At 41.2% G+C, this 26986-nt stretch overlaps 1 protein-coding gene across 9 annotated transcripts in view; it reads right to left on the bottom strand.

The window, feature by feature from the left end:
• The window catches only part of stxbp5b (syntaxin binding protein 5b (tomosyn)), a 48554-nt gene that overhangs the window by 5165 nt on the left and 16403 nt on the right, over positions 1-26986 (bottom strand). Inside the window, exons 7-29 of one of the 9 annotated variants that reach the window (XM_036151115.1) lie at positions 21813-21876; positions 21005-21088; positions 19923-20046; positions 19678-19756; positions 18908-19062; positions 18735-18807; positions 16838-16985; positions 16592-16659; positions 16454-16494; positions 14146-14366; positions 13648-13832; positions 13179-13304; positions 10501-10652; positions 9142-9225; positions 8640-8702; positions 8494-8550; positions 8343-8390; positions 6985-7035; positions 6625-6753; positions 5724-5963; positions 4287-4650; positions 3926-4091; positions 1604-1715 (exon numbers count right to left, since the gene is read on the bottom strand). In XM_036151115.1, coding sequence (XP_036007008.1) covers positions 1604-1715; positions 3926-4091; positions 4287-4650; positions 5724-5963; positions 6625-6753; positions 6985-7035; positions 8343-8390; positions 8494-8550; positions 8640-8702; positions 9142-9225; positions 10501-10652; positions 13179-13304; positions 13648-13832; positions 14146-14366; positions 16454-16494; positions 16592-16659; positions 16838-16985; positions 18735-18807; positions 18908-19062; positions 19678-19756; positions 19923-20046; positions 21005-21088; positions 21813-21876 — 2834 coding nt within the window. The remainder of the gene's footprint in view (positions 1-1603; positions 1716-3925; positions 4092-4286; positions 4651-5723; positions 5964-6624; positions 6754-6984; positions 7036-8342; positions 8391-8493; positions 8551-8639; positions 8703-9141; positions 9226-10500; positions 10653-13178; positions 13305-13647; positions 13833-14145; positions 14367-16453; positions 16495-16591; positions 16660-16837; positions 16986-18734; positions 18808-18907; positions 19063-19677; positions 19757-19922; positions 20047-21004; positions 21089-21812; positions 21877-26986) is intronic. The other 8 variants (XM_036151116.1, XM_036151118.1, XM_036151117.1 and 5 more) reach the window with 8 other exon arrangements.

Genomic DNA, 26986 nt, shown 5'->3' with positions numbered 1-26986 from the left:
TGGAGAGAAGTTCATGCACGTGTGAATTAAAATAAAAAAAGCTTGTACGAGTATCAAATACGCATGTTCCCTTTTGGCAGAAATCTAACTCAATAAAAGGTTTCTAGAATGTTCCCAGATGCTCCACTGAGCTTACCTGACTCCGCCAGATGGATTTGCTCCGCATATCCATCTGGAAACCTTCCGTTGAAGTAATTTTGGGAAGGGGCGAAAATACTGGTTAGCTGATTGGCCTATGTTGGTGATAGACGGGCCAAATAAACCAATCAGATCAACGAAGCTTATGACGTACTCGCGACGACGAAAACACAACCACAAGCCAAGCTACTCTTGCTGCTGCAGGTAAAGGCTTGTTAGCTCAGCAAAGAAATACTCTGTAATTCCGATAAAACTTGCTCGATAGCCACGCTAACGCTAGTTTCATCGGCTGAAGCCGCCATGTTCTTTAGACTGAACTGACGCGCTTCCCGTTGCGTCACACCTCAACCCGCCTCAAAGCCAACGCTGATTGGACGTTCGTTTGGTGAACGGCTCCAAATTTTCTTTAACGGAGAGTAGCCAGACTGATCTGCGTGTGAAACCTTGAAAACTCGCGAGATCAGGATGGTCTCACGAGGCTACCACTGAGCGCCACAGGAAATCATTCCTGCCTGTGGCTATCAATCTCTACAACGCCTCCCTCAGTTATCCTAACACCCCCCTCTGTAACTGTTTTTAATGCATTTTCTGCACTGTTCTTTGCACAGGTCACCATTGCTTTACAGGGATTCCCAAGGTGAAGTGACATGACTATTGTGATATGGTATTACCTTATGGGGAATGTTGTAAATATATATATATAACAATGTGTGTATTCTGAGCATGTAACAAAGGTAATTTCCCCCTGGGATCATTAAAGTATGTGTGAGTCTGAGTAGAAACGGCGCAGAAGAAAGAAAAAAAACAAACAAGCAAATTCTACTTTTATCATTTGGGGGTGATGACGTCACAAGAGGCACATTTATCACTTGAAAAGTCAAACTAGGACTTGAAATAATATATACATAAAAACAAATGGATCAGAATATAGAGTTTTTATATCAACTTGACTTAAAATGATCGCTAAAAACCCTTGATAATGAAATGTTCTGCTTCTTGAGTTTGTTTCTTGAAATTCACAGTCATAAGACTCAAATGTTTTCCTACAGTATGCAAGTACACATCCTTAAAGCTGGAAACATGAATAAACAAGAAAAAAAAGATTACAAAGTTACTGAGAAGGACTCAGCTGACCTCTGTGATGTCACCAGATACATGGAGGCTTAAATGTTAGAGGTTTTATTTTGATTAAACCAAAAACAAAATAGGGACACAATAATAAAAAAAATTAAATAACTGATGTTGATTAAACAAACTTTATGTAACTTGAGTTTGGGGAAAAGTCTTGGAAGTAGCTTTAAACAGAAGGCCTATCAGTGGTCTACTGAGAAACCAAAGAGCAGTAAAAGCATCCTAGGGACACTGATGGAAAACTCTGTTGAAAACAGAGTGGAGGCATTATGTAAATGTGATGTAAAAGGTTAGAAGAGCCCTTATGTAACACTGAAGGACGTTGTGCACTCACAGAGGTCTTCCCTGTCCAGAGACTGAGCTCCTCCGCCAAAAAGGCCTTTGAAAAAGCCTCTGTTTGGAGCCTCCGGCGTCTCCACGGGGGTAAATAACTCACTGAGCATTTCCTGAGGAGGACAAAAGCGTCAGCGCGTCCGTTTCAATAGATCCGCCCTTAAGATATTGAGCCTGAGCAATAAATGTCACTTTTAAAACAATGCATTTCCTATTGGGGGAATTTTTTTTAGATATTACTCAAAAACCTCGATAATGTCTTCAAAACTTGACAAATTAACTTTACAGCCGTTTCATTTTTACTGAGCTTTTATGCAACAGGCCAACCCAAAGCAGTGCATATTTGTGACTTGGAAGAAAAAGGACAAGGTATTTGCACGGATTTATATTCAGCCCTCTGTACCAAAATAAAATCTAATTGCAATGAATAGGCCATCAGAACCCTTACCAGCTTCCCTGGCCCCTCTGATGCATCCCCACAGCACCACAGCATGATGCTGCCACCACAGTCATTCACGGGGGAGCTGGTGTAGTCACGGTAATGCATTTTCCATGAAAAACAGCGTTTTTCTGGACGTGTCACCAACTTCTAACTAAAGACTTTTTAAGACCCTTTATGAATGAAATGTAAGACCTATACCCTGACATACAGAAACATCCTCCTAGCTGCGCTCCAAGTCGGATGCAAATCAATGAGCCACCCGTCACCCTGCCGGGTCGTTGGAGGCCATCGCTCGGTGAGGGACGAGTACTTGGTCACCTGAATCCTGATGAGACAGCTTATGTAACCTCTTTGGAGGTAACTTCACTGAATGAACAAATAGACTTGTTTTAACCAAAAATTTACCCAAGAGACACTTGAAAATTATGCTAAAGTGATAGGTCTTGTTTATACACAAGCTTTGTTGTTTTAATGGAATGTCCTATCTTGTGAGCCGGCCGTGCCAAAGTGAGTATACCGTAAATGATAGAAATTTAGCACTGTTCTAACATTACGTACTGTAAGTACTACTTTCATAGATCCGATGTAGAAAATAATAGATTTAGAAAAGTGTTTCTTTTGCATGAATTCATTTTGGAATTAGGTTGTTTTGGCACAACTTATTTTAGTCTTTAAAAGGTATAATGGATTTTTTTTTCTGGAAATGTAGGAAAGAAACACCCAAGCAGGTTTTTTGAATAACTGCATGCGCAAGACAGTCTTACCTGCTCTATCGCTTCTCAGGAGGATCGCGTGAAAGAATCTCATAAACTTGCGAGACAGTTCAGTTCTTTCCACTCTCAGCCATTTTTAAAGTGTGCGGTGAGAGCGGTGGAGCTACAATGAACGGCTGAGACCGAAGCTGACCGGATACATAAACACTGGCAGTATGCATCCGCAGCCAGAGGAAACTAGCAAGCAAAGTGCACGCACACTGGAGTCAGGTGAGCGCGTCACAATGATCGGCACGCGGGATAAATTGTCCACTACACCTTTAAGATTCCAGAATTTGCACGTAACCTTATATTTTTGTCTGTCGGCTTATCTCATTTTTAAACACTGAATCAGATGTTATAATTCAACAGTTACTATCTGAGTAGCCTAATAAATATAATACATGTGTCTGTAATCATGCTCACTCAACTACATGTATTTACTATAAAGTGCTTAATTAAGTCAATGGCGGCTGCATGCATACGTTGGATTGCAGGTACCTGGCCTGTACCTGACAATGTCCCTCGTTGTATCGCATCGTCTGACCACACAGTTTAGGTGGGCGCCCATTTCTTTGAAGGTTTGCAGGTTCGCCAAACTTGATTTTCATATAACGGACTGAACAGTAATCTTTGAGATGTTTACAATTTGGAATATTACTATACGACCCAACTTTGCTCCGAACTTCTCCTCGCCATTACTCCTGACCAGCTGCTGAGTTGCCTGGTCTTCCTAATTGTTCTCTAACAAACCTCTGAGGCCAAAGAACTGCTGCATTTACACACAGATTCAGGTACACACAGACGGACTCTACAAAGGAGGTGACGTCTGAGGGCAACCGGCCACTTTGGAAACAGTGTAGGGGTATTAAAATAAAAAGGGAGCTGATTGCAAATATGAACCACATTCATCAGTTGTAAAACCAATTTAGAAATCTATGTATAATTTTGCACTACTTTTGTTGTTCTATTGCATAAAAGAGCGTCAGCATACAGGGATTTTGTGGTCAAAAAGGGACCATATAAAACCAGCTTCCGTTCACATTCATCTTTAAAAATTGCCTGCATGGGTAACTCAATGATTGCCCAACATCTGCAGTTGCATTAACTAATTTCTTTGCCGTCTGACCTGAAGGTTGTCACAAGTCTCCTGGCTGTAGGTAATCCTCTGGATCTCAGTGGGGGAGGTCATGTAGAGAGCCTGGCCCAGGTTAGAGAAGCAAAACGTTCTGGCTATCCGCATGTCTGTGAGCGGCAGGTAGTTCACGTCCAGCAGAGGTCGCAGGCTGGGCAAACTATAAAACGTTAGACAAAAGGTATTAGAGGCACCAGGGACTTTTACGAGTTCTAAAAACAGCTTCATTAACCGCAGTCTCATACCACATATCACACTTTGACAGGAAATGTGCTGTTCGAACAGAGGTGTGATGGTTTGATCAGATATACTAAAACTACAAAGTAGAAGCAGCTGCAGCAAGCAAAGGAGGTACCTCAGAGTCATAATGTGACCGTTGGCACAGAAACAGGCGAGGCAGTAAGACCCGGCCATCTGCACCACATCGGCGCGCAGCACAAAAGAGCTCTCTGTGATGTTGTGTTTGTAGATGCTGGTATGGGAGGGCATGGCCACCACCTTGGCCTGCTTCTCTGAACACAGAACAGCAAACTGAGTGTCCTGGCCTTCCTGTGAAGACGGAGGGGTGGCCGGCCTTCGCCTCCGGACCTTCTCTTTCTCCTTCTCTTCGTCCGAGGCGTTTGGGTCGTACCACGGCTCGTAGGAAGGGGGCAGCAGAGTTCCAGCAGCGTCCAGCAGGGCCATGGTCAGGATGCCTCCTTTGAGGCTGACCAGGGTGCCTGCAGTTTGGATCAGGAACAACGAAAGCTTTACCACAGAGCACATCATAAAAAAAAAAAAAAAAACTAGATGCTCATAATATTAACTTTCAAGATATTCAGCCCTCTAACTTTTTCACATTTTGTTAAATTACAACCACATAAAGTGTATTTTATTGGAACTTTATGTGAAAGACTAACACAAAGTAGTGCATATTACACAGGGAATGCAACCAAAGCTTTCAGCTTCTTAAGGAGGACCATATAATCCATTACAACTTCAAACCTAAGACAAGCAATAAAAGAAAAAGCCAAAAGGCACACTGGTTGCTCTGGAGGAGCTGCAGAAACCCATAGCTTAGGTGAGAGAATCCATTGCCACAACAACTTCTAGCTGTGCTCTCCACAAATGTGGCCGTCATGGAAGAGTGGCAACAAGTAAAGGAAGGAAGGAAGGAAGAACCAAAGTCTTACGAAAAGGAAGTCTTGTTAAAGGTTTGCCAGAAGATATTTGCAAGATGCTCTGGTAAATGAGGCCAAGATCTACCCCACACGATTTGTGGCAGAAAGCTAAAAGCCTGAACACACTGTCCTCATAGTGAAACAAGGTGGCGGCAGCATCATGCTGTGGGGATGCTTTTCTTCAGCAGGGTCAGGGAAGCTGGTCAGAGTAGATTGGGAGATGGATGGAGCCAAGTACATGGCAACCCTGGAAGAAAACCTGTTAAAGGCTGCAGAGGACCTGGGCCTTGGCTGTATGTTCACTTTCTAGCAGAACAAAAACCCAAAGCATAAAGCCACAGCTATAATAGGAGGGCTTAAATAAAAGAAAATGCATGTGTTAGAATGGCCTAGTCAAACTTCAGACCTAAAAGTAATTGAAATCTGCAGCTAGACTTGACATTTTGTAATATTTTCGATTTGCAAAGCAGGTGGAGAGACTAATCTCCATCACAGTTAAAACCTTTACTCTTTTCCTTTCTTTCCATCACACAAACACACATTACTTCGCCTGGGTCAGATCACATAAAGTCCCAATAAAAACGTATTAAAGTGAGAGGGTTTTGAATGGTGCTGCATGTGGTGTTTCTTACCACAGGAGGCAAAGCTGACTGGCTGCTGGGGCTTGTGGTCGGCGCCTGGCGGCGGGCTGAGAGCCGCCATCATCACAGAGCCCTGGGTGGTCCCCACCAACAGACAGGGGCTGATCAGGCTGTCGGACTTCCTGGGGAAACTCTCACAGAAGTAAAAGGAGGAGATGACCTCTCGGGATTCTCTGTCTATGCTGGTTACACTTGAGCTACGTGAGCGCGTGAATGCGTTGTCCTTTCCATCTGGACAGCAGGTTTGCAGACAAAGAAGAAGACGACAAAAAAAAGCAGAGATAAAAATTAGGAAAAAGATTCAAATTGAGTGACAAAGTACAGTTTTTAGGTGTTCCCAAGCAAACAGGAAACTCATTCCCCAGGTTAGAGCCATGTTCCGTAACAACACCCCTCCCGTCTCATTTGGAAACAACCAGGCAGACAGCACAAAGCAAGACCTTTGTTAAGGACAGACCAGAATGCTTTCTGACATTGAGATGTGTTCATGTAAGCAGGTGTTTTAGAGTTTATTGTTCCAATTGGCTTTGGTAGGAATAAATGTGACAACAACCTCAATGTGAAAGACTGCAGTCAAAGCACAAGTTTGATCTTCTTCAAAAAGTTACCAAGGGGATCGCCACCGAAATGAACTAACGCGAGGGGGAAAGCCAATACATCGCCCTTCCCCAGAGTTCTTCTCAAGGGAGAAACTGGAAACAGGAAAAGCAAGATTTTGGACGCCAAGTGCGCTCGAGCAAGACCGGCTTCCTCAAAAAGAAAAAGGACGCGATCATTGTGAGAGGATTAGTGTCACATGTTACCCGGTTTTCAGAATTACAGCCCTTGTTGTGGGGGATTAGTACGAGTTATCCCACTTCAGCCGAAGCCGTGCAACGACTGGACCACTCACATCTGTTGGGGTCTGACTTAGTTCTATGTATATGCAACTTCTGGGTGATCCTGGCTGCCATCTTGCCATTTGTCACACTACAAAAGTGCTTTTTACACGACCGAGGGGACCACCGCTGGGACCTCTCCTCTGCGCCCAGGGCAGACACAGACAGTGTTCGTCTCAAGTTACGGTGCAAAGACAGCAGCACTTTTAAATTCACACAAAACACCTAGCTCAGCAACTGGCAAAACTTTTATTTATGCATTTTTTACAGATTTTAAAGTTAATACAAGAAGTCAAAGTCAATTCCTGTGAAAATGAGGGAGGACAAAAAGAAGTTAAAACAGCACAAATTCTTAAATTCATTTCTTGGCTTACCCAGCTCTGGCTTTTGCTCACCAGACGAGCTAATTTTCCGTGACATCTTGGCTGCAACAGAAACAAATACCGCTATTTTTTTTAGGGAGAGATGTTCGAGCACCTGCTCAGATAAATTACAACGATCATTTCAGGAACAGGAGGCATATATCCAACAGTTACAGCGTCAAACATTCAGGAAAACTATCATTTCGCTTTAAGAGGGATGATCCAAACTGCAGAACAACTGTTGAGGCTTATGTACATATAAGTACTCGGGGCCCCTTTCACTTCTGCACAATTTTGTATTTTACGGCCCCCAGATTTAAGATTTAGAATTGGGATTTTAGGAAACCAACACAAAATAGTGCATAAATGTCGAGAGAGCCATGTCTAGGTAGTTTTGCAGTTGCACCACATCCAATTCTGAAATAGTAAACATTCTGCTTTATAATTAATTATGCACTACAATTTTGTTGGTCAATAACACACTAAAATGATCCAATGTGAAGAACGGATTTAATTCTACAGTGCATTCAGATTATGCCGACCTGTTTTGAGCGTAACAAGATTCTGCACATAAATGTTTATATTCCAAAAAAGTAAAAATAATAATAAAATAAAGTAACCATTGTTCTTTTTGCTTTGCTACCAGGAGTGTTGCCATTCCAAAACATGAATACCCAAAAGTTGCCTGTAGCAGCCTACGATCACCCTCAAAACCACCACAAGAATACAGATGAAGCAGAGAAGCATCGCAGAGGAGCCCGCACTGTCAAAGGAAGCGGCAAGCAGCTGAGAAATAAGATAATTATAATTCAGTGAACATTGTTATGCACAGAGAGTAGGTGGGAAGGGAAAGAAAATGACGAGAGGATAGCCAAAAGATTGCACTGAGTCGAAGCCCTGGAAAGGGAAGTACAGCAAGTATTGACAATCAAAGGGAATTTGGTTACAAAATTCAAGTGGTTAGTGGTACAAATATCGAGGCAGCGCGGCAGATTTTCTATGCTTTATTTTAGGGAGGGAAGTTAAAACGCATCAGGTTATATTTCCCCAAGCAATATTCCATGGAGAGTTGCGTAACAAAAGTCTGCAGTGTTTTGTTAAAAATAATAATTTGCATAGAAAATCTGAAAAAAAAAAAAAAAGAAAAAATCTGAAAGGTACCCTGTCATGCAATCGAGAAAGTAGCATGATTATTTTGATATCAGCCATGTGATCAGTAAAAATCCACGTCTGGACGGAAAATCTGCCTTTAATTGGCACATTATGCACAGACTGGCAGAAGATCAATGCACGATGTGGTTAGAGCGCCGTCATTCATAGAAAGAAAGAAAGTGAGTAGCTACAAAGAATGCAGGGGAAAGATACAGTACCAAAGTCATTGGCAACCGTCTTGGAAAAGCGTCTGCTTTTGAGCTTCACTGGAAATAGGGTTTGGGGGAAAAAAGAGACAAATCAGGTGTCTTCAGCCCTTTAATGATTTGCTGGAATTAAGGAGGCCGCATGCACTGAAAGATACGGTACCCTTCTCTATGAAGTTCTGTTTTCGCTCATCATCTGAATTGCATGGTGAGGTAGATCCTGGATGATAAATAGCAGCATTTGGAAAAAAAAATGCTTAATTTTTTTTTTTTTTTGGGAGGGGGGTTGGTTTCGGCAAAGAGGCTTACCTGACGTGGGTGATTTGCATCGGTCCTCTGCATTGTTAGACCCGTCATTGGAATCGCAAAGTCCTGCAGAAAATAATGATTAAAAAAAGCAAAGTGAGTCCATCAACTCCCCAGCAAACCCCAAAGACCTATTTCCTACGCTGATGCAACTGATGAGAGGGTCAACTATCAGAAAAGTTGCAGGGATGGCTACTATTACAATATACCAAATAAGCACAAATGTAGATCAAATCCTACGAACCATCTTTGCACTGAAAGCTACATTGAAAGATACACTACCTGATTTCGTTTCATTGGCCTCAAGTCTAGTAAAATCCCCCCCCCCCCCTCCACATTCAGCTGCTGAAAACATAATTGTAAGTTTTGTAGATTTGAGGGTGAACCGCTCTACACCAGAACCAGGGAGTGTATCTTAATGAGAGAAAGGGAAAGCTTTCGAGAGCAAAACAGTCATGTGGGAAGGGGGGGGGGGGGGGTGAAAATCTGACACAGTGGGACTTACTGAAGTGAGAGGAGCGCAGTTTTTTCACAGACTGAGAATACAAGTTAGAAAGTCTGGACATGTGAGACGTAGCAGTTGGAATGTCTTTAGCAAAAAATCACACAAAGAGACCAACAAAAACAGTGAAAACCATTGAGACAGAACAAAAATGAGTGAAAGATAGAAGTGTAAAAAGAAAAAAAGAAAAAACAACAACAATTGCACAAATTTTCTGGGGCCTGCTGCGAAATTTGACTGAACAGAAAAAGGGATGCACTAGTGTCAGATGATATTGGTACTATAGCAATTAGCTAAAAATGTCAAACCCTACATCTGAGATGCGCCAAGAGCTCATGTGGTGATTGGACCGGCCTGTTTTTGTTTTGTTTTTCGATCAGTGAAAGAACCGTCTCTGGTGTAAAAGTTGTCACGCAAAGTTCGTCTTTTTCTGTATCTGCTGGGTGTTTAAAATTCAGAAGCGGTACAGAGATGTGAGATGCTGTTTAAAGGAAACTGTATCTTGCATGATACGTTGAGCCTAGTGATTACTTCATTGAGTCTTCCTGTTATCTGGTCAAGCCTGAATGAACTGAAGTTGCTCTGTTTTATCCATCCGGGCTTTCAATCCCTAATCAATTTTAAGACGTTTAAAAATCTCCTAAATCTAAATTCTTAAGAGAATACACACAGAGACTGCTGTTTTGGGAATGCTGGTCACAAAAACTGTCAATATAAGGTTTCAATCTGTAATCTGCTCAAAAACTCTGATCGGAGCAACTCTATATTACTGTGGTTAGCATTAGCTAACAATACTTTTTCTGACGAGAAAATTAACTGATGTATAATCCTGAATCTAGCACAAAGTCTCAGAATAAAGGGAAGGAAGACGCTATTCCCCAACATTATGATATAATACACAAAAAGACAAAACGGGTTTTAACAGGAAATAAACAAAGCTTGCGTAATATTTTGTCACTCAAAGGACTCAATAGATAACTCAGCGACAGCAGAATTATGGAGCAGCATTACTGACATGCACAGGCTCTGCTATCTTTGCACTATCCTACTCAACAGATGGAGAACCTGTAAGTGATGCCCCCTGTTGAGGGGGAGAAGCTACTGCAGGGGGCGGTGCACATGGTGTGAAGTCAGAGCAGCTGCCAAGTGTCAGCTCTGCCCATCCGACACCACCTCAAGCATCCTGATCAAGTCTAGCTTTAGAAAGAGACATCAGGGCTGCAGCAAAACAAGCAGCTTATTGCCTGCATTTCACAAAGGTCAATGTTAGTCGCCGCACTGGGAGCAGCTCTGCTGCAGTACTTAGGGAGGCACAGAGCAGGAGAAAAATGAGAGAGGTGTAATTGGTGGAGAGCAACTCGCCTCCAGAAGGCTGTCGTGGTTTGCGCGGGGAGCAGGGCTGCTTCTGATAGTGGTCCGATGGGCTGTACAGCTCCGAAATGGCCAGGTTGAGGAGGAGGGTCTTCTGTTCGTAGTCCACTACAGCCAGACCATTACTGTTTCCGAACACCACACTGAGAGACAAAAGGAACAAGGTGTAAAATGCCACACAGAAATTCGTACAGCTTCAGATTCCAAAATGCAATGAGCCCTTCCCCATTTTGTCCTTCAACAACCACAACCTTCAAGTATTTTACTGGAATTATACAAGATAGACCAACACAAAGCAGAGCATGATTGTGGAAAGGAAGGAGAATATACCATACTGTAATGTGCCACTGAATTAAGAAGTACTTTTTTTTATTAAAATGCTTTCAGGCTGTCTGCTCTGTAATACAATTGGTGACACTTGCTGGGTAATGCATCATTAAAGAGTTTAGAGGATAACGAGGTAGTAAGGTGGTCATGTTAAGAAACTTCAAAACGTGTTTAGAACCAAGAAAACAATGTGTAATAATTAATAATGAAAAGTCATCTCTCTTTAAACATTAAAAACAGGTGTCCCTCAGGGATCAATACACGGTCCACTGCTTTTCACACATTGACAACATGCCAAAAACATGTCCCAGGGGGTGGTTTTCTAAACGTATGCAGATGATATGGTTGTTTATGTGGCCGGTAAAAGTACTGAAACCATAACTGCTCAGCTGCAGCTCCATTTAGATGCTGTGTCAGTCTGGTTTCAAAACTCACGGCTTATTTTAAATGTCAGCAAAACAATGTCAGTTTGTTTTGCTTCCAGGTTTCGTCCTCCAGAAAAATTGCCTCTGACAAAATAAATGGTCAGCGTATTACACAACTTAAAGAGATGAAATACATTGGCCTGGTTCTCGACTCATTTATCATTGACAGCCACATTAACAGGATTATAGGAACAGCCAAAGCAAAATGGTTCAACTCTAAAATCATAAGAGATTGTTGATCCTTCCATGCAGCAAATGATTTTTTCTCATCTCAGTTACTGTGTGACCTCCTGGTCTCTGGCAACAACAATAATTAGTTGTTGTGTGAATGATTTACAATAGAGCATTAAAATAATTGCCAGAAAATCCATTCCAACACACCGTTGTGAAGTTTTGCAGAGGCTTTTTTGCAGAGATTTTAAGTTTAGTTTAGAAAACTTTGTAAAGTTTTCCAAAATAAAATTAATGTATAAATGTGGACAAAATTTGGCCCCTGACGTCCTCAGACAGTTCATAGTCCCTCCTTTGGGCAGTCAGCCTTCTCTGTCCAGGGAGCCAAACTGTGGCTCCTGAACTGAAACAGGACCTTGATTTTGTAGTTTTTAAAAATAAATTGAAACGCAGGCATATTTAATCCTTTATGAACTGACTTTAAATTTGACTTTTAGATGATGTCGATTTTGTGAACTCCTGTAAAGTTTTTCTTTGTTTGCTCTTTTATGTTGTTTCTAAAAGCCCTACTAGGGACGGACATTGCAAATTAGCCGTGGCTTTAAATGTTGTAGTGTTTACATGTTTAATGCATACACATGTTCCTGTCAAATAAATAAAACTAAACTAAACTAAAAGTTGTTTCAATACCAAAACAGGAAACATCAACTGGACGCAACTTTTATAATAAAGCCTTGTTGTTGAGATGGAAATAGGGAATTTCATTATATTTCCACTGGCTAGAGAGACGTCTTATTATCTGGTCTCTGTTTGCAACGAGCCCAAAGCATACAGACAATAGCACTGTTTATTTACTTATATTAACACAAAGTTATTGCAACATTCAACAGTATTGCGCTTTTTTTTCTCCAATATTCCACCCCCTAGGTAAAATTTTATTTTCCTATTTTTTGCAATTACAAATTCAAATTGGGAGACTTCTGTTGCCAACTGGTTAAACTGTGAAAACAGATTTTTTTGTTTATTTTGTAAAGCATTGTCTTTTCACTTCCCTAACATGCAATAAATTGTATGTCTTCATCATAGAAAATCCTATTAAACACGTTGAAGATTGCTTTCATGATGTGAAAAAAAATATCTGAATACTATTGTTGAATGATTTGGGAGCAGCTAACGATCTCAGGAGGATCAAGTCTAAAGTCCAGCAACAAAGTTTAAAATCCCACATGACCAGCCAACCGGTGGTTAAAAGCCCTCAGATTCAGCTCTTTAACTTGTGGTGTGGTTTGATTTATAAAAGGTTAAAAAAATAATTTAAAGGAAGTAATAAGTGTTTAAAAAGAACTTTAAAAACCCTTTAAAACAACCAGGACGGAGAGTAAAACTAAAGCAGACGCGTATCTGCGGCCAACTTGGATCTACAGGCCAAAACAAATGTAATGGTTCGTTCTTTGGTTGCTGTTGAAGTGTTTACTTGTTAGTAACAGTAAAATTAAAATAATCAGTGAGTGGGACAAAAACAGGCTGTGATAATCAACATCAGGATCATGATTTAAATATGAAAATATAAATCAATGCACCCCCTTTTTCCCCCCTTTAAATTATGGGATAAGAAATAACACCTGGTAACCATTTCTAGAACTTGATTTAGATTTGTTGCACCAGAATGGAGGACTTTTAAAGACGTACCCAGGAACCCCTGTACAGAGGTGTGGCCTGGAGTCAGAATACCAAGAGGAAACTTACAGGCCAGAGGAGGAGTTGACTGCCAGGCTGGTGATCTGCTGAGGCGGCTCCCCACTCACCCACACCAGCTGGACCACCAGCTCCACCTGGTAGCCCGGAGACTGCTTCAGCGGGGAGCTCCGCACCCTGCATCAAACACACAGCAGGAGGAGACAGCAGGCTGCGCTTTACACCAGCATGGATTACCACCCTCAGGGTAGGCCACACACTGACAGACGAAATCTCTTTTCTGACGTTATTCCCCTTCCATCCTTTACTGTCAAGCCAGTTTTATCATTTGGAAAATGTTTCTATAGCTGGCATCGTTTCACCACTAAGCTCCAGGGGGAGTAAACTGATGACTACATCACTTACATTAGTTGGTCCACATCATTTACTTTTTCATAAATAGCTTCACAAAGACATCAACCATGTAGCGAAAATGAACATTTTTCTCCCCCAAAACAAATAAAACACAAATTGATCATACTGTAGGCATGGTATATTGTCTCTGGGTCCTTCAGAGGAGTTGGTGCCTGCAGAGAGCTGATTTGGAGGCTCGGTCTCCTGAGGGCTGGAGGGAGCTGCGGAGGCTGGCTGGGTGGGGGTCTGCTCTCCTCCCAGATCCGGGGAGTCTACCTCGCTAAACTCGCACTGCATCCGTACCTCAAGCAGCTAAACACAAGACAGGAGAAGATGACACGCTGGAAAAAAAATCTCTCTTGAAGAAAGTTCTGGCTTTGTGATGCCTGCCTAAAATACTTTAGTAATCATTTTAGTAATAAGAATCATGACCGTAACACATCATTAAAATAATAATATAGAAAATGCTGGAAGTGCTTTTAATTAAAACAGCAACGAATGTCTCTTTAAAATCTGAATGAGCGTCCGCAGTCAGTTTGGTATTTGAAGTACAGGAGCTGCTGCAAGCCAGAAACATAAAGTAATAATAAAGGATTGATTTCCCTTCAGGCTCTAATGTATCTACCTGAACAGCTTCGGTGGTGACTTCCTGTTTGCTGAACCTGTAGATGATGACGTGAGCAGAAACTCCAGCCACGCAGAGCATCCTGCTCTCCGGACACCAGAACAAGGTCTGGATGGCGAACGGGTCTTCGTCCACGATGTCGGTGTTCGGCTTCTCCTCCTTACCTCGGGCCCTCTCAAACACCTTGGCAGTCTTCAGCTTGTACAGCACTTGGAGCATTACTTTGAAAAAACAGACAGAATATATCAGTTTCAGAAAAAGCAGATGAGCTTAATGGTGCAAAGGAAAAAAGGTTTTGCTTTAAGATTAGTTGGGACTTTAGTTGTTTGAGAACAGAACTTGGCCTCAATGTGACCTTTATAAGTGACCTCCTTAAAAACCCAATACCTCTAATAAAATAAAATAAATAAATAAAGATTTTACCATAACATGTAACATGATTGTGGCTCTACTCTGAGTCTGGAATATTTGAGTCTCTGGAGTTGGAAACTTAATTTGGAGCTCAAGTTTCAAACAGATTCAAATGGATTCTTGAAGATCTTGTTTCCCTGACCATTGAGCCGCCGTCTTTTGTTATGATGCAGTTCAATTTTAAAGATTTAGTCATTTCCAAAATAAAAGTTCTCACGTGGGGATGCAAAGCTCAAAATAATTATTTTTCTCCACAATGCTTGACAGCGAGTGAAAGCCAGAGCACTTAGTTCAGCGTTTCCTCCTGATCTTTCCATAGCAGAGTCTACTTTTTCCATTTCAGCTTTTGCAGCGTCAAAATAAGAGTTGTGTGGCAGACTTGGAGGAGTGGAGAGCAGCTGCGTCTTTATAACAGAGTCTGGAGGCTTGTGAATGGCGAGAAAGCCTCTGCCAATGATTTTATTTAAGGGATATAAATAAGTTCACAGCTTACATTTTTGTGAAAAGATGAACACTAGACTAAAACAAAAGAAAACAAACACAGGATAAAATATTACATCAACAATAAACATGTTAACATGTTATTAACAAGAACTTTGCTTCAAAAGTCATTTTCCCCAAGTTAAGTTTCAAGTCTCTGACTGAAATAAACATTTTCTGCCTGTGGTTAATCATTGCTGCAGTGCTTGAATTTATATCCCGTTCCAATTATCCTTTGGGCTAATTTAACATATTCATAATAAATCATATTAACAATTATATTGACTTTTTTTTTTTACATTTATACATATTTTTTATTTAACATTTAATAAAACATGAAAGAAAAGTTACATGCTGCTTTGAATTATTTTGAAAAAGCATTAAAGCTTAAAATTTATTAAATAGTGTTGCGCCGATGCCATTTTTTTTGGCCCTGATACCGATACCCGATACCTGGCTGTGCAGTATCGGCCGATACAGATACCATACCGATACCATTACTTTGAAAATTATATGTGTGTGTGTGTGTGTGTGTATATATATGAAGAACAGCATACTACTTGGATGTAAAATAATTGCGATCATGGCTTTGTCAAGCTGCTACCTTATTAAAGCAGGAAAAAGACTAATACAAAGTGAATCCAGTAGAACTAGTGAGTGTCGGGAGAGAGAAGGCTGCTTTCAAGTGACATACAAACATCAAAATGCTATCTGTGACCTATTTGTTGGTACTCGCCGATACCGATACCACCATTTTAGTGCGGTATTGGCGCCCCGGCCGATACTGGTATCGGTGCGACACTAAAAATAAATACACATTTATGATTAAAAAAAGAATAGCAGAATATAACATGTTATTGTTAAATCACTAAATGAATCAAAGTGCTTCCTTTTTCTGTTTTTGCAATGACTTAGTTGGCGGCTGTTAATCCCTGTGTTCAGACTTGGAGTTAGCAGGGTTTATGACAACTTTAGGAAGTTTCAAGATTTCTACCTCTATTGTCAACAATAAACAGTGAACATCTTCCAAGACACTATTACAGCCCAAACTGCATCATGTCTCCAACATGCCGGCGATTGTAGGAGACGACCCTCTGGCCTCGCCCACAGGTACAGGAAATGCTCTTTAATTCACAAAGCATCATCTGTCTGGCAACCTTCACTCACTGATCTGACCTGACTGTTGGGTGCACCAGCAACTGCCTGCATCACATCACATAACTTTTTATGCCGCCACTTCTGCACTCTAGTGCTTGTCTTACAGCTGTCAACAGCTCACACAGTCATTAACAAACCGATCACTGGTCTGGATACGTATCAAAACATGTCCTAATGGGACTTTTCCTTCTACGTGCTTCAGGTGCTACTTTATTTTCTATTTTGAAAGTTCATAACCAACGAGAAAAGAAAGACTTACATCCAGAAGCATCCCAAAATTTGATTGATCCGTCAGCATGTCTGTTTTGGAAGAGAACAGAAAAAAGATTAATGCAACATTAGGCGCAAGTACAGAAGCCCAGTAATGTCTTATGTCATTTACTCAATAATTACAGACCCTGTGATGATAATCTCTGGGTAAGTCTGTGAGCCTTGGCCCCAGTTTCCACCACTAATGGGCCATTCCTGTAAAAAGAGGAAAACTGATTAAATTACGAACGTTGACCGTCTGACTCGGGGCCCAATTATTTACTGCATCTGCCACAAGCTCGGCTCTCCCTGCTTTCACGTGAGACGCCGTGGCTCCAAACAGGCAAACGCTTAAAGGGCCGGCACGATTTAACGGAGAGGAATCGCCAATCACCTTCTTGCTGTAGCCTTGTCGTTTCTGCCGGCTGCCGACAGAGTAAAGTGCAGGAATGAGTTCAGAGGGGCAGTCAGCAAAATACTCGCAACACGTCACCGGTGACTCGTGGATAGCAAGAGGATAGGGGCTCTCAAATATTGGATACCTGTCATGACAAACAAAAACTGGTGAGATTCGGGAATAACTGAATTAAGATGATATGTTACATTTCAAGATACTTTAAGAATTCGTGTGCCGTCATTTAATGTTGTTTGGGCTTGTTGACCATTAAATTTTTTTCAAAGATGTAATACATTTTTTAATTTGTGTAGGGAAACCCTGTTTTAACTGCAGTTACTAAAACAATATTATCTTTAAATGAGAATGGATTAAAAAAAAAAAAGTGTCACCAGAGATGCAATGATCCGAATCTTCCGTCCAATTTCCAAATTCATTTGTTTTTTGAAACGTTAAATCTGCTGAAATTGATTTCTCATTAAGAACTATAAAATCTGCAAAGAGGTCCAACTAGTCAAAATAAAAACTATTTTTTCTGACCTTTCTTCCTCTAGCAGTCGATCAATATCAGGAACAAGAAACACACTCAATTTATGTCACTCTGAGAGCAGCTGGTGTAAAAAATAGGGGTTTATTAATGTGTTAAAACAAAAGCAAAGTGATTATCAGTTTAACATCTTAAACTGGCTTTAACCTCGTGGCAATTGTTGCAGTAAGCATTACTAAAACAGCAGATTTCTTGTGTATTAACTAGAGAGATACTAAATTATTGAATTACGTTAAATCTAAGATTTCCAAAACGCTGCCAAAAAAATGTAATTTTACATGACAGAAGACATATTTGCTTCATTCGGTTCAGCCTTCCTGTTACTTATTGACTCAACATGTCATAGTAAATACAGCTTCATCTTAAAAATGTTCCTAGATCTCTGTGTGTTTCTTCTGATCGCTTTGAACACCTTATCGATATGGTAAGACTAAAAAAAAAAAAAGCTATTTCTGAGTCTTCTTGTCCCAGTGACAACTTCCACAACCAAAAGTATTACAGCCACATCAGCACAACCTGACGGCCCTTAGAACGGTGCGTCCACTTTTTGGTAAAATAATACATTTTGGAACAGATAAGAGCTGGAAATCATCTGATTCTCATCCCCAGCTGTGCAGCTCCAGTTATTATAGGCATGTTTCTCTGCAGAACCTTTTCCACGGGGCCATTATTACACGCTAGCATTGCTGCACGCTTGGGTTTCCACTGGAGTCATCAACTAAAAACCAGATTACCTGGTTAGAAACACTTAAACCATGCACTCTTTAAAACAGTCTAAAGTTCATTCTCTGTCACCTTTAAGTCTAGCAGATTTGAAATAATCAACATCTGTTTATACCAATCCTTGGTAAAGGAGGACTATTTCCTTCAAACAAAACAGAACCTTTTACTATTTGCATGAAAGCCTACATAAAAACAAACACAAGCCCCAGTGTTTACAATCCAGTTTACCAGTGTAAACGCTGTTAAATGACCGCAGGTTTAAGGTTCAAACACCGGGTTTTACTCCTGACAAGAGCTGCTACACCTTATCAGAAGTGCTAAACACCAGTTTTAATCAACCAAACCCCTTTAAAATGAGTTGCAGCTTTCTGATGAGTTTGTAGTGACTCTATATAAGCTATATATATATATATATATATATATATATATATATATATATATATATAAGTGTATGACAAAAATCGTTACTTTTAGTCTTGTTGCTGAAAATCTGCAGCTGCAACAGCCCCTTTAAAACTGGGTTTCATAGTCTAAACATGGCTAACGTATTTTCAAACCAGGAGAGAGAAATCCATCGCATTCCTAGGACACATTGATTTCTTAACATTGAAAAGAGTGAATAATTACCCAATCTGTCCGAGATCTATTACAACTAAATCCTTCTCCAGGAGGACCACCACAGCGTACGGCTCCTGGAAGTCTGGCGAGCAAGAAACGAACATGAACATAGGTGACTTCCATCTCATGACTCTTGGAGGCAGCTTGAAGCGTGCTGGCTAGTGACTATTTTCCCGCCTCACCACTTGGATATGGAGTTTCGCAGAGTGTTAGGAAATCTACAATGGGATAGTCCATCTCCAGGACGGCAGTGCTCTTTCCGTGCATCACGGTCAGACAGGCTCTCCTCCCCACCGTGTCGTACGACAGGCCTCCAGACAGGACCATGAACGGATCCCTGATGAAGGCAAACACAGACACAGATAAACTGATGGCGCTCTCAGTCACTCTGGATTTTTGTCGATATCAAAGCGGCTTGGTCCAGTCAGCGGTAAATGGGTGAAACGGGACACCCATAGAGAGCATTTGGCCCCCTTTTTCCATGAGAATCCTACTTTTTAATCACGACAACTAATTAATCCCTGTCCTCAAATACCTGAGGAAAAAAAGTGAGGAAAAACTGGATCAGTTTCTGCAAAGACGCTCATTTTTCTGACATAATTTTACTGGAGGAGTTCTCTCCTTTTTACTTTTTGACCTTGATGTAACAAAGCTTCTCCCGTCTCTTTATTCAAACAGCCGCTGCCATGAAGCCGATCAAAACGTGTTGAACATGTAGACAAGTGATCATAAAGAGACGACGCTCATAATCAGAGCAAAGCGCAACCGCTGAGAGCACAAACACTAATGATAGGCACCTCTCCAGCTTTCCATCTAACAATAAGGATGCTGTCAACAACACTGACGCGTTTGGTTTATGTAGAACAACAGGAAAGGCGCCTCTGAACACAGGATATGGATCCAGGCGCGAGCAGACACAGGAAGGGTGGGAGCTTTCTGCCATCACACTTACCCAGCTCTTGTAGTTTTGTACTCCACTTTCAGGATAGGCTTGCATGGCTCTGGCTTTTTTCCATCCTTAGGCTGTTTTCCTGTAAGAAGCCAAGAGCAGCTCTGGTTCTTCTTTATGCATAAACCAAGCCGTGAACATTGAAGAATCTACTTTTCTTTTTTTCTTTTTTTACACGTGACTTTGCGTCGCTGTAAAACACAACAACTGCGTGTGTGTGCGTGTGTGTGTGTGCAAACAGCTCCTACCATGTGGCGTGATGATCTGTGCAGGCTTGGCTGGGACTCGTATATTCCACGTGGTCAGAGTGCCATCAGAGTGGCTGCAGACAAACTGCTTCCCCTCGTGGTGCCAAGCAACCGAGTGGATCGCCTGAGAGACGCAGAGACACAATCATTAGGATGTGTAACATTGTGCACCGCCAACTGGAAAAAAAAAATCAGAACGAGGCTTCCTAAGGGCACCTTTTATTTCATTATTATTCCTAGTTATCATCCTCTTAGGTGTGGTGAACTTTTTCACATTACGCAACGCTGCTTCCACAAAAAAGTGTATTTAGAGGTGTTTTATGTGACCCGCACAAAGAGCATTATTTTAAATGTTAGGGTTTCTATATTAGTAATCAACCAATCAAAGCTTGGGATTTTAACCTACTTTAAGATACATCACAGACGTACCCTTCTCCGACTTTTTAGGCCAGAAACAGAAAAGCTGGATTTATACTGAGATTTAATTACATTGAGGTAAACTCTTAACTATTCATGTGACTCCTGAAGGAAATAGGTGAACTAGATTTTATTTAGAGGTATCAGAGGACAGGGGGCTAAATACAAATGCACAGCACACTAGAAATTTTACAAATTTTACTAAAAAACTAAAAATCATGTATCGTTTCCTTTTCATAGCGCTATATGAACAGTTTTGTACTGATGTATCTCACAAAATACACCGAAGATAGATAAAGTAATGTTACAAAATGTTTAAAACGTCAAGGTGTGAATACTTTAATGTAAACAGATGTTGGTCTTTACAAAGGGAGTTAAACTGGAAGCAGAAATATTTGGCCTTGCTATGTTTTTAAACCCCCATGCAGTTTGCTCAGTGACTTCCAAACTTGTTTTATTTGCTTTACCCATTCCCCAGGAGCCGAGGGGCCTGACAGGCAGCTATTTCAGGTCTAGTGACAGAAACAATTTGGGAGCTGCTGTTCTGACCGAAATCAAACAAGCCCAAACAGGCTCTGGAGACATCAGGAAGGCAGAACGCTGACCAAACCGGTTCCCTCACCGAGGAGGAAAAAAATAAAAATCAAATCAAAACCAGGTCTTACCTCATCGTAACTGTAGCGGAAGTCAGCTTTCTTGGATTTTAAATCCCACAACACCACCACCCCACACTCGAATCCGATGAGAAGCTGGAATGGCAAGAAAAGCAACGCTCAGTCTGGAGTTAAACTGGTTTTGGTCCCTGATGAGACGCACCATTAAGGCTCGATGACATACTTTATTACACGAGTAACTGGTCAGAATAGTTTGTTAAAGTTTTTATTTTTAGGAAAGTGTATTGATAGATTTTATGATTTACAAAAGATTTTCTGAAGACTACCAAAGGTTGGTTTTAGCCATTCACGGAAAATAAAAAAGGCACAAACATCTTTGCCATCTGAAAAATGCACAAAGTCTTTCTTGTTCTTAAAAAGAAATCTTGGATTCTGAGAGAACAGATGTCACAGCAGCAGCTACGCGTGCGTCCTCCTGTGCCACAGTGTTTATTTTGGTGCCGCTGTGGGTTCGGCAGCTCTTGCTTTTGCTACAGCTGGTATGTCCCGCCTTAAAGCATGATACAGCAGCGTGATTGGCAGAATCATGCTTGGTCGGTTCTCAAACGGTTGGTATTTGTACGTTTTTTTGAACGCACAAATACCACAGGAATAAAACAGAAACTCCCATTAGTTTCCTTGAAGCAGCTGACTCTCCTTTACAAAAACTGAAGAGCAGAAAAAGAGCACAACACTGATAGGTGCACCTCTGCATATGCCCAGAAAACTGGTTTAATCCAGATGTTTTAAAAAGACTATGCACATCATATTTTAAATGATGAGGTATTTTGTAAATACTCATTGTTTAATTATAAGTTACCTTGCCCTCGTCCATGGGGTTGTCACTAATGTGCACAACCGGCCCTGGGTGTGTCTTGGAGGATCTGCAAGAGAACAGCGACAGACATTTTAAAAAGGAACCTGAGAACATCTGGAGCAAGGTCAGATATGACGTCTATCTTACATTTTAGGTATAGACACTGAGAGAAATGCATCGCTTTCGTAAGCCTCGTTCAGATAACGGGGCAAGTTATCCGTAAAGGGAAAAAATTAACAAGCCACACAGTCTGCCTTGCACAAAAGGTAAAACAAAATATTCTAGTAAGAACAAAAAAAAAATGCATCAGTGCAGAACAGAAAGAGACAGGACATTTGAGAGAGAAAGAGCGAGAGCGAGAGCACGGGGGTCTACGAGAGATTATGGTGCGTGGAGACAGGATCACCGAGGCAACAGAGTGAGGGGCATGGAGGAGGCGAGGAGCTGGCCTAAAGAAAGTGTCGCTGCCTCTGAATGTGGTCTGGCTCTGGTGGCTAATGATCTCATTGCTGCTGATGAGTCAATACAGAACAGAGTCGCATGTCGCAGAGAGTAAAAACAAGAGAGAGACCTGAAGATGAACTCCAGCCGCCGCCGCCACCTAATGAGGACTGGGTATAAATAAGCAACTGACACAATGAAGGCATGCAGACTGCGAACGCTGCCTGGATAAAAGCATGGGTTGGGTCATTTTGCTTCTATGCACCATCACAAATGATTCCAAACTGCACTCAAGGCATGACTGCTTCTAAGTTTCTAACCAAAAAGGATGCTTTTCAGGCTTGGCTGAGTATCAGTTATTAATCAGAGGCTGTGGTGTTCACTGATGATAAGATTATTTTATGAAAGGCTTCAGCCAACCACAGTGCCTGCGTGCTTTTAGCTTTTTGTGCCTTCAGTTCTCTGTAAGCAACCTCAGCTGTACGTTTACTAAAACAGCTGCTGATTGAAGGCTCTAACAATGACAAGCCTACCTCTGGAGATGTAATGATTTAGACAGATACACATGGAGGCTTTGTCAGTCTGAGAAGTCTCACATAAGTAGCAAATACAGAGACTAAAATATCCACACTTGACTTGGACTGGTTGCTTGGCCCAAAGCAATCGTTAACTCCTATAATTAGTGGTAAAAAGGGTAGGTAATCTACATAGCACGACTCTGATATGCATTCCCTGTAAAAAAAATAAAAAATAAAATAAAAAAGGGAAAGGCTGTTTTTGATTTTTGAGCCAGAAGTGTTTCAGAACTATGTTTTATTAACGGGTCATGACAAACTTTTTTTTTGTAGCATCATAATAATAACTTCAAAAAAGTCCCCAAAAATGAAGTGTGTAGTAAATGAATAAAGTTAAATTTCAGGACCAAACAAGCTGAACCCCCCAACACTTTATTTTCTCTCTTTTGAGAAATTGCTTCATTACAAGCAAAGGTGGTTCCGATAAAAAAAAAAAAGAAAAGTCAGAAAAATAGCAATAGTAAATAAACAAAAATAATAAAAGCACTGTTTTTTGTGTTCATAAAAAGATTCAAAATTAAACCAAGCTTCCAGTTTACTCTTGACCCAGACTATAGAGAGTGCTTATAGTGTGCTTTATGTCTAAGGAGCACACCGTGTGGACATGCATTAAACAGCTACAAAGACACTGGTCTACAAAACAAAGGACTTGTTGTTGGTTTACTTCAGAAATAAAATGTCTAGTGGTGTTAACCCATTTCTATTGACCTTTGCGAATAAATGCACATTTACGTATCCAATAGTGTTAATACTACTCAAAGAATTTAAGGAAAAATTGAAAAATACATCAGATACATATTAGAAGAAGAATTCATGCTGGACATTCATGCTAATGTGAAACGGGTTGTGTTTCCCGTTGTTCATTTCATTAACACCAGAACAGCCGACACCGATCAACAACCCACTTTACTACTGAACTGACCAGATCGCACTTGATACCACTCCGATTAAAAAGAGTTTCTTAAATTAATTTGAGCAGCAGTGAATTATGCCTTATCCATTTTTAAAATATTTCACAGCAGTTCATAACGGTTCATTGCCATGTTGAAATAAATGTTCTGGATTACAGAATTGGTAAATGTTTATGTGCCAAATTAGACCAAAGAATTAAAAAAAAAAAGCATGATTTAATTGATTTAAAGAGCCTTGCAAAAGTCTTCACCCCGTGACTTTTTAACTATTTTGTCACAAGTGATTTAAGTGTTTTATTATCTTACTTTATATGATGGATCTGCACAAAATTGTCCAAGTTGGTGACGTGAAATTAGAAAAGTATACACAAAAAGAAAAGATAAATAACTGTAATTTGGCATGTGCATATGCATTCACCCCATTTGCCCCTAAAAAGTTCTGGTGCAACCAATTTTCAAAAGTCATATATGTAGTGAATTGAAGTCCACCTGTGTACAATCCAAGTGTCACATGACCTGTGAGTATAAAGAACTTTTATGTCGCAGTGAGAAGCTGCAGCACCACTTAGCAAGAGGCATCATACCATAAAGACCAGGGAGCTCTCCAAACATGTCAGGGACAAAGTTGTTGAGAAGTACAAGTCAGGATGGGGTTAAAAATTTCAAAATCTTTGATGTTCCCCTGGAGCATCATCAAATCCATCGTCTTCAAATGGAAAGTACCTGGTACCACAACAAGCTTGCCAAGAGGGGGCTGCCCACCAGAACTCAGGCTGGGCCAGGAGGGCATTAATCAGAGAGGAAGCACAGAGATCAAAGGTCCTCAGCAGAGACCAGAGGATCTGTCCATATGACCACCATAAGCGGTACACTCCATAGAGCTGGGATTTATGGAAGAGTGGCCAGAAAAAAAGCCATTAATTAATGTTAAAAATAAGATGACACAGTTTGAGTTTGCCAAAAGGCATGTAGGCGACTCATCAAATGTATAGAGGAAGGTGCTCTGGTCAGACAAACTAAAACTAAACTTAGCCACCAAAAGTAACACCTTGTCTTGCACAAACCCAACACATCCCATCACCCTCAGAACACCAGCCCCACAGTGAAACATGGTGGTGGCAGCATCATGCTGTGGGGATGCTTTTCAGCAGCAGGGACTGTGAAACTGGTCTGAAAGGTGGATGGTGCTAATATGGGGACGTTCTGGAGCAAAATCTCTGGTCAGTTTGGCTGTGATCTGAGGACAGACGTTCACCTTCCACAAGGACAATAACCCAAAGCATACTGCTAAAGCAACACTCGAGTTGTTTAGGGGGAAACATTTAGATGTGTCAGAAAGGCCTAGTCAAAGTCCAGACTTCAAGCCAGTTGAGGTTCTGTGGGTAGACTTGAAGATCACTGTTCATAAGTGAAAACCATCCAACATGAAGGAGCTGGAGCAGTTAAGCCTTGAGGAATGGGTAGAAATCTCAGGGGCCAGATGTGACAAGCTTCCCAATAAAGAAATACTACATCTTCAAAGCTGTAGGCATGTTCTGTAAATGAGATGGTTCAAAATCTCAAACAATCCAAGTTTCAATTCCAGGTTGCAAAGGAAACAAAACATGGAAAATGGCAATGGCTTGAATACCTTTCTAAGGCTCTGTGCAACAGCAAAGCAGGTAAGCACATGAGGCCCAATAGAATAATGCAAGATGTGCAAAAAAAAATTATTAATAGAAAACTTAAATTGTACGAATTATTGGAGCAGCATACACGTACAATGATTTGCTTGTCAATTCCAAAAATGTGCAAAGTCTCTGGATTATTCCATCCATCCATCCTCTTCCTTATCCGGGGTCGGGTCGCGGGGGTAGCAGCTTCAGTAGGGAGGCCCAGACGTCCCTCTCCCCAGCCACTTGGGCCAGCTCCTCAGGAGGAATCCCAAGGCGTTCCCAGGCCAGCAGAGAGACATAGTCCCTCCAGCGTGTCCTGGGTCTTCCCCTGGGCCTCCTCCCGGTGGGACGTGCCCGGAACACCTCACCAGGGAGGCGTCCAGGAGGCATCCTGACCAGATGCCCACCTCAACTGGCTCCTCTCGACGTGGAGGAACAGCGGCTCTACTCTGAGTCCTCCCCGGATGACTGAGCTCCTCATCTCTAAGGGAGAGCCCAGACACACTATGGAGAAAACTCATTTCAGCCGCTTGTATCCGGGATCTGGTTCTTTCGGTCACGACCCAAAGCTCGTGACCATAGATGAGGGTAGGAACGTAGATCGACCGGTAAATCGAGAGCTTCGCCTTTTGGCTCAGCTCTCTCTTCACCACAACGGATCGGTACAGCGCCCGCTTCACAGACGCTGCACCAATCCGGCTGTCGATCTCCAATATAACAAATCCAACAAAAACATTTATACTTCAACTTTATAAGTGTCTAGAAACTTAGAACTAGTTATCCTTCCTGTTTCCCAGTAGCATAAATAATAAGCGACAAAGGCCCATTTTTCTCAGCTACTCTTTAAAATGGGCCTATACACGTGGACATACCATTCCAGTCACAAACGTGTGTTTTGGTCTTTATAAGAGCTGGACTTTGTGATAGACAAGGCTAGACAAGGACCCAAGTTCAAAAAATAGAAATGAAAGTCAAATCTCAAGAACTCACTGTTAGAGAAATGCCAAAGAGTAGCAAATTATATTCCCAAAAACAATATAACTGAAGGCTTTTGTATAGAACTTTACCAGGGTTGCCAAAACCTTGGAGACCTCTTAACATTTTAAAAGAAATGTAAATGTGTAGACATTGTGAAGCAAAATCTAAAAAACCCACGATGGATAATTCTTACTTAATGCAATATTTTAATTGACCCTCTTTATATAAACTCACAGCTCCACTCTTTAAATGTAAGTCAGCAGTGGGATTCCAAGTCAAATGTAATGATGCACAGAGGCAAAACAGCAAATCTATGTCACAACTGTCAACTTTCTCAAAGAAGAAGAGACGTTATAACTTTGTAATTGTTTTACTAACAGAAAATTCAGGGTTGCTTCACCTAATAAGCAGCAGCATAAGAAAAGAAAGGCAGGCTACGGAGCTAAGTAGTATAGAAAAAGACATTTCTGTCTGATCTGGCAAGCCTTTTACAAAGAAATGCCTGAATTATCTTTCCGATTTCACACAACATCTCCGCTTTTCCATTTTCACAAGCGGCGAGGCAAAAATCATTTCCTATCTTCAGCGGCTGTTTCCTTCACGGATGGCACACTTTG

This window comes from Fundulus heteroclitus, chromosome 19, assembly GCF_011125445.2.
Source record: "Fundulus heteroclitus isolate FHET01 chromosome 19, MU-UCD_Fhet_4.1, whole genome shotgun sequence".
Classification (NCBI taxonomy): domain Eukaryota; kingdom Metazoa; phylum Chordata; class Actinopteri; order Cyprinodontiformes; family Fundulidae; genus Fundulus; species Fundulus heteroclitus.
This window is presented reverse-complemented; position numbering and strand designations above follow the sequence as displayed.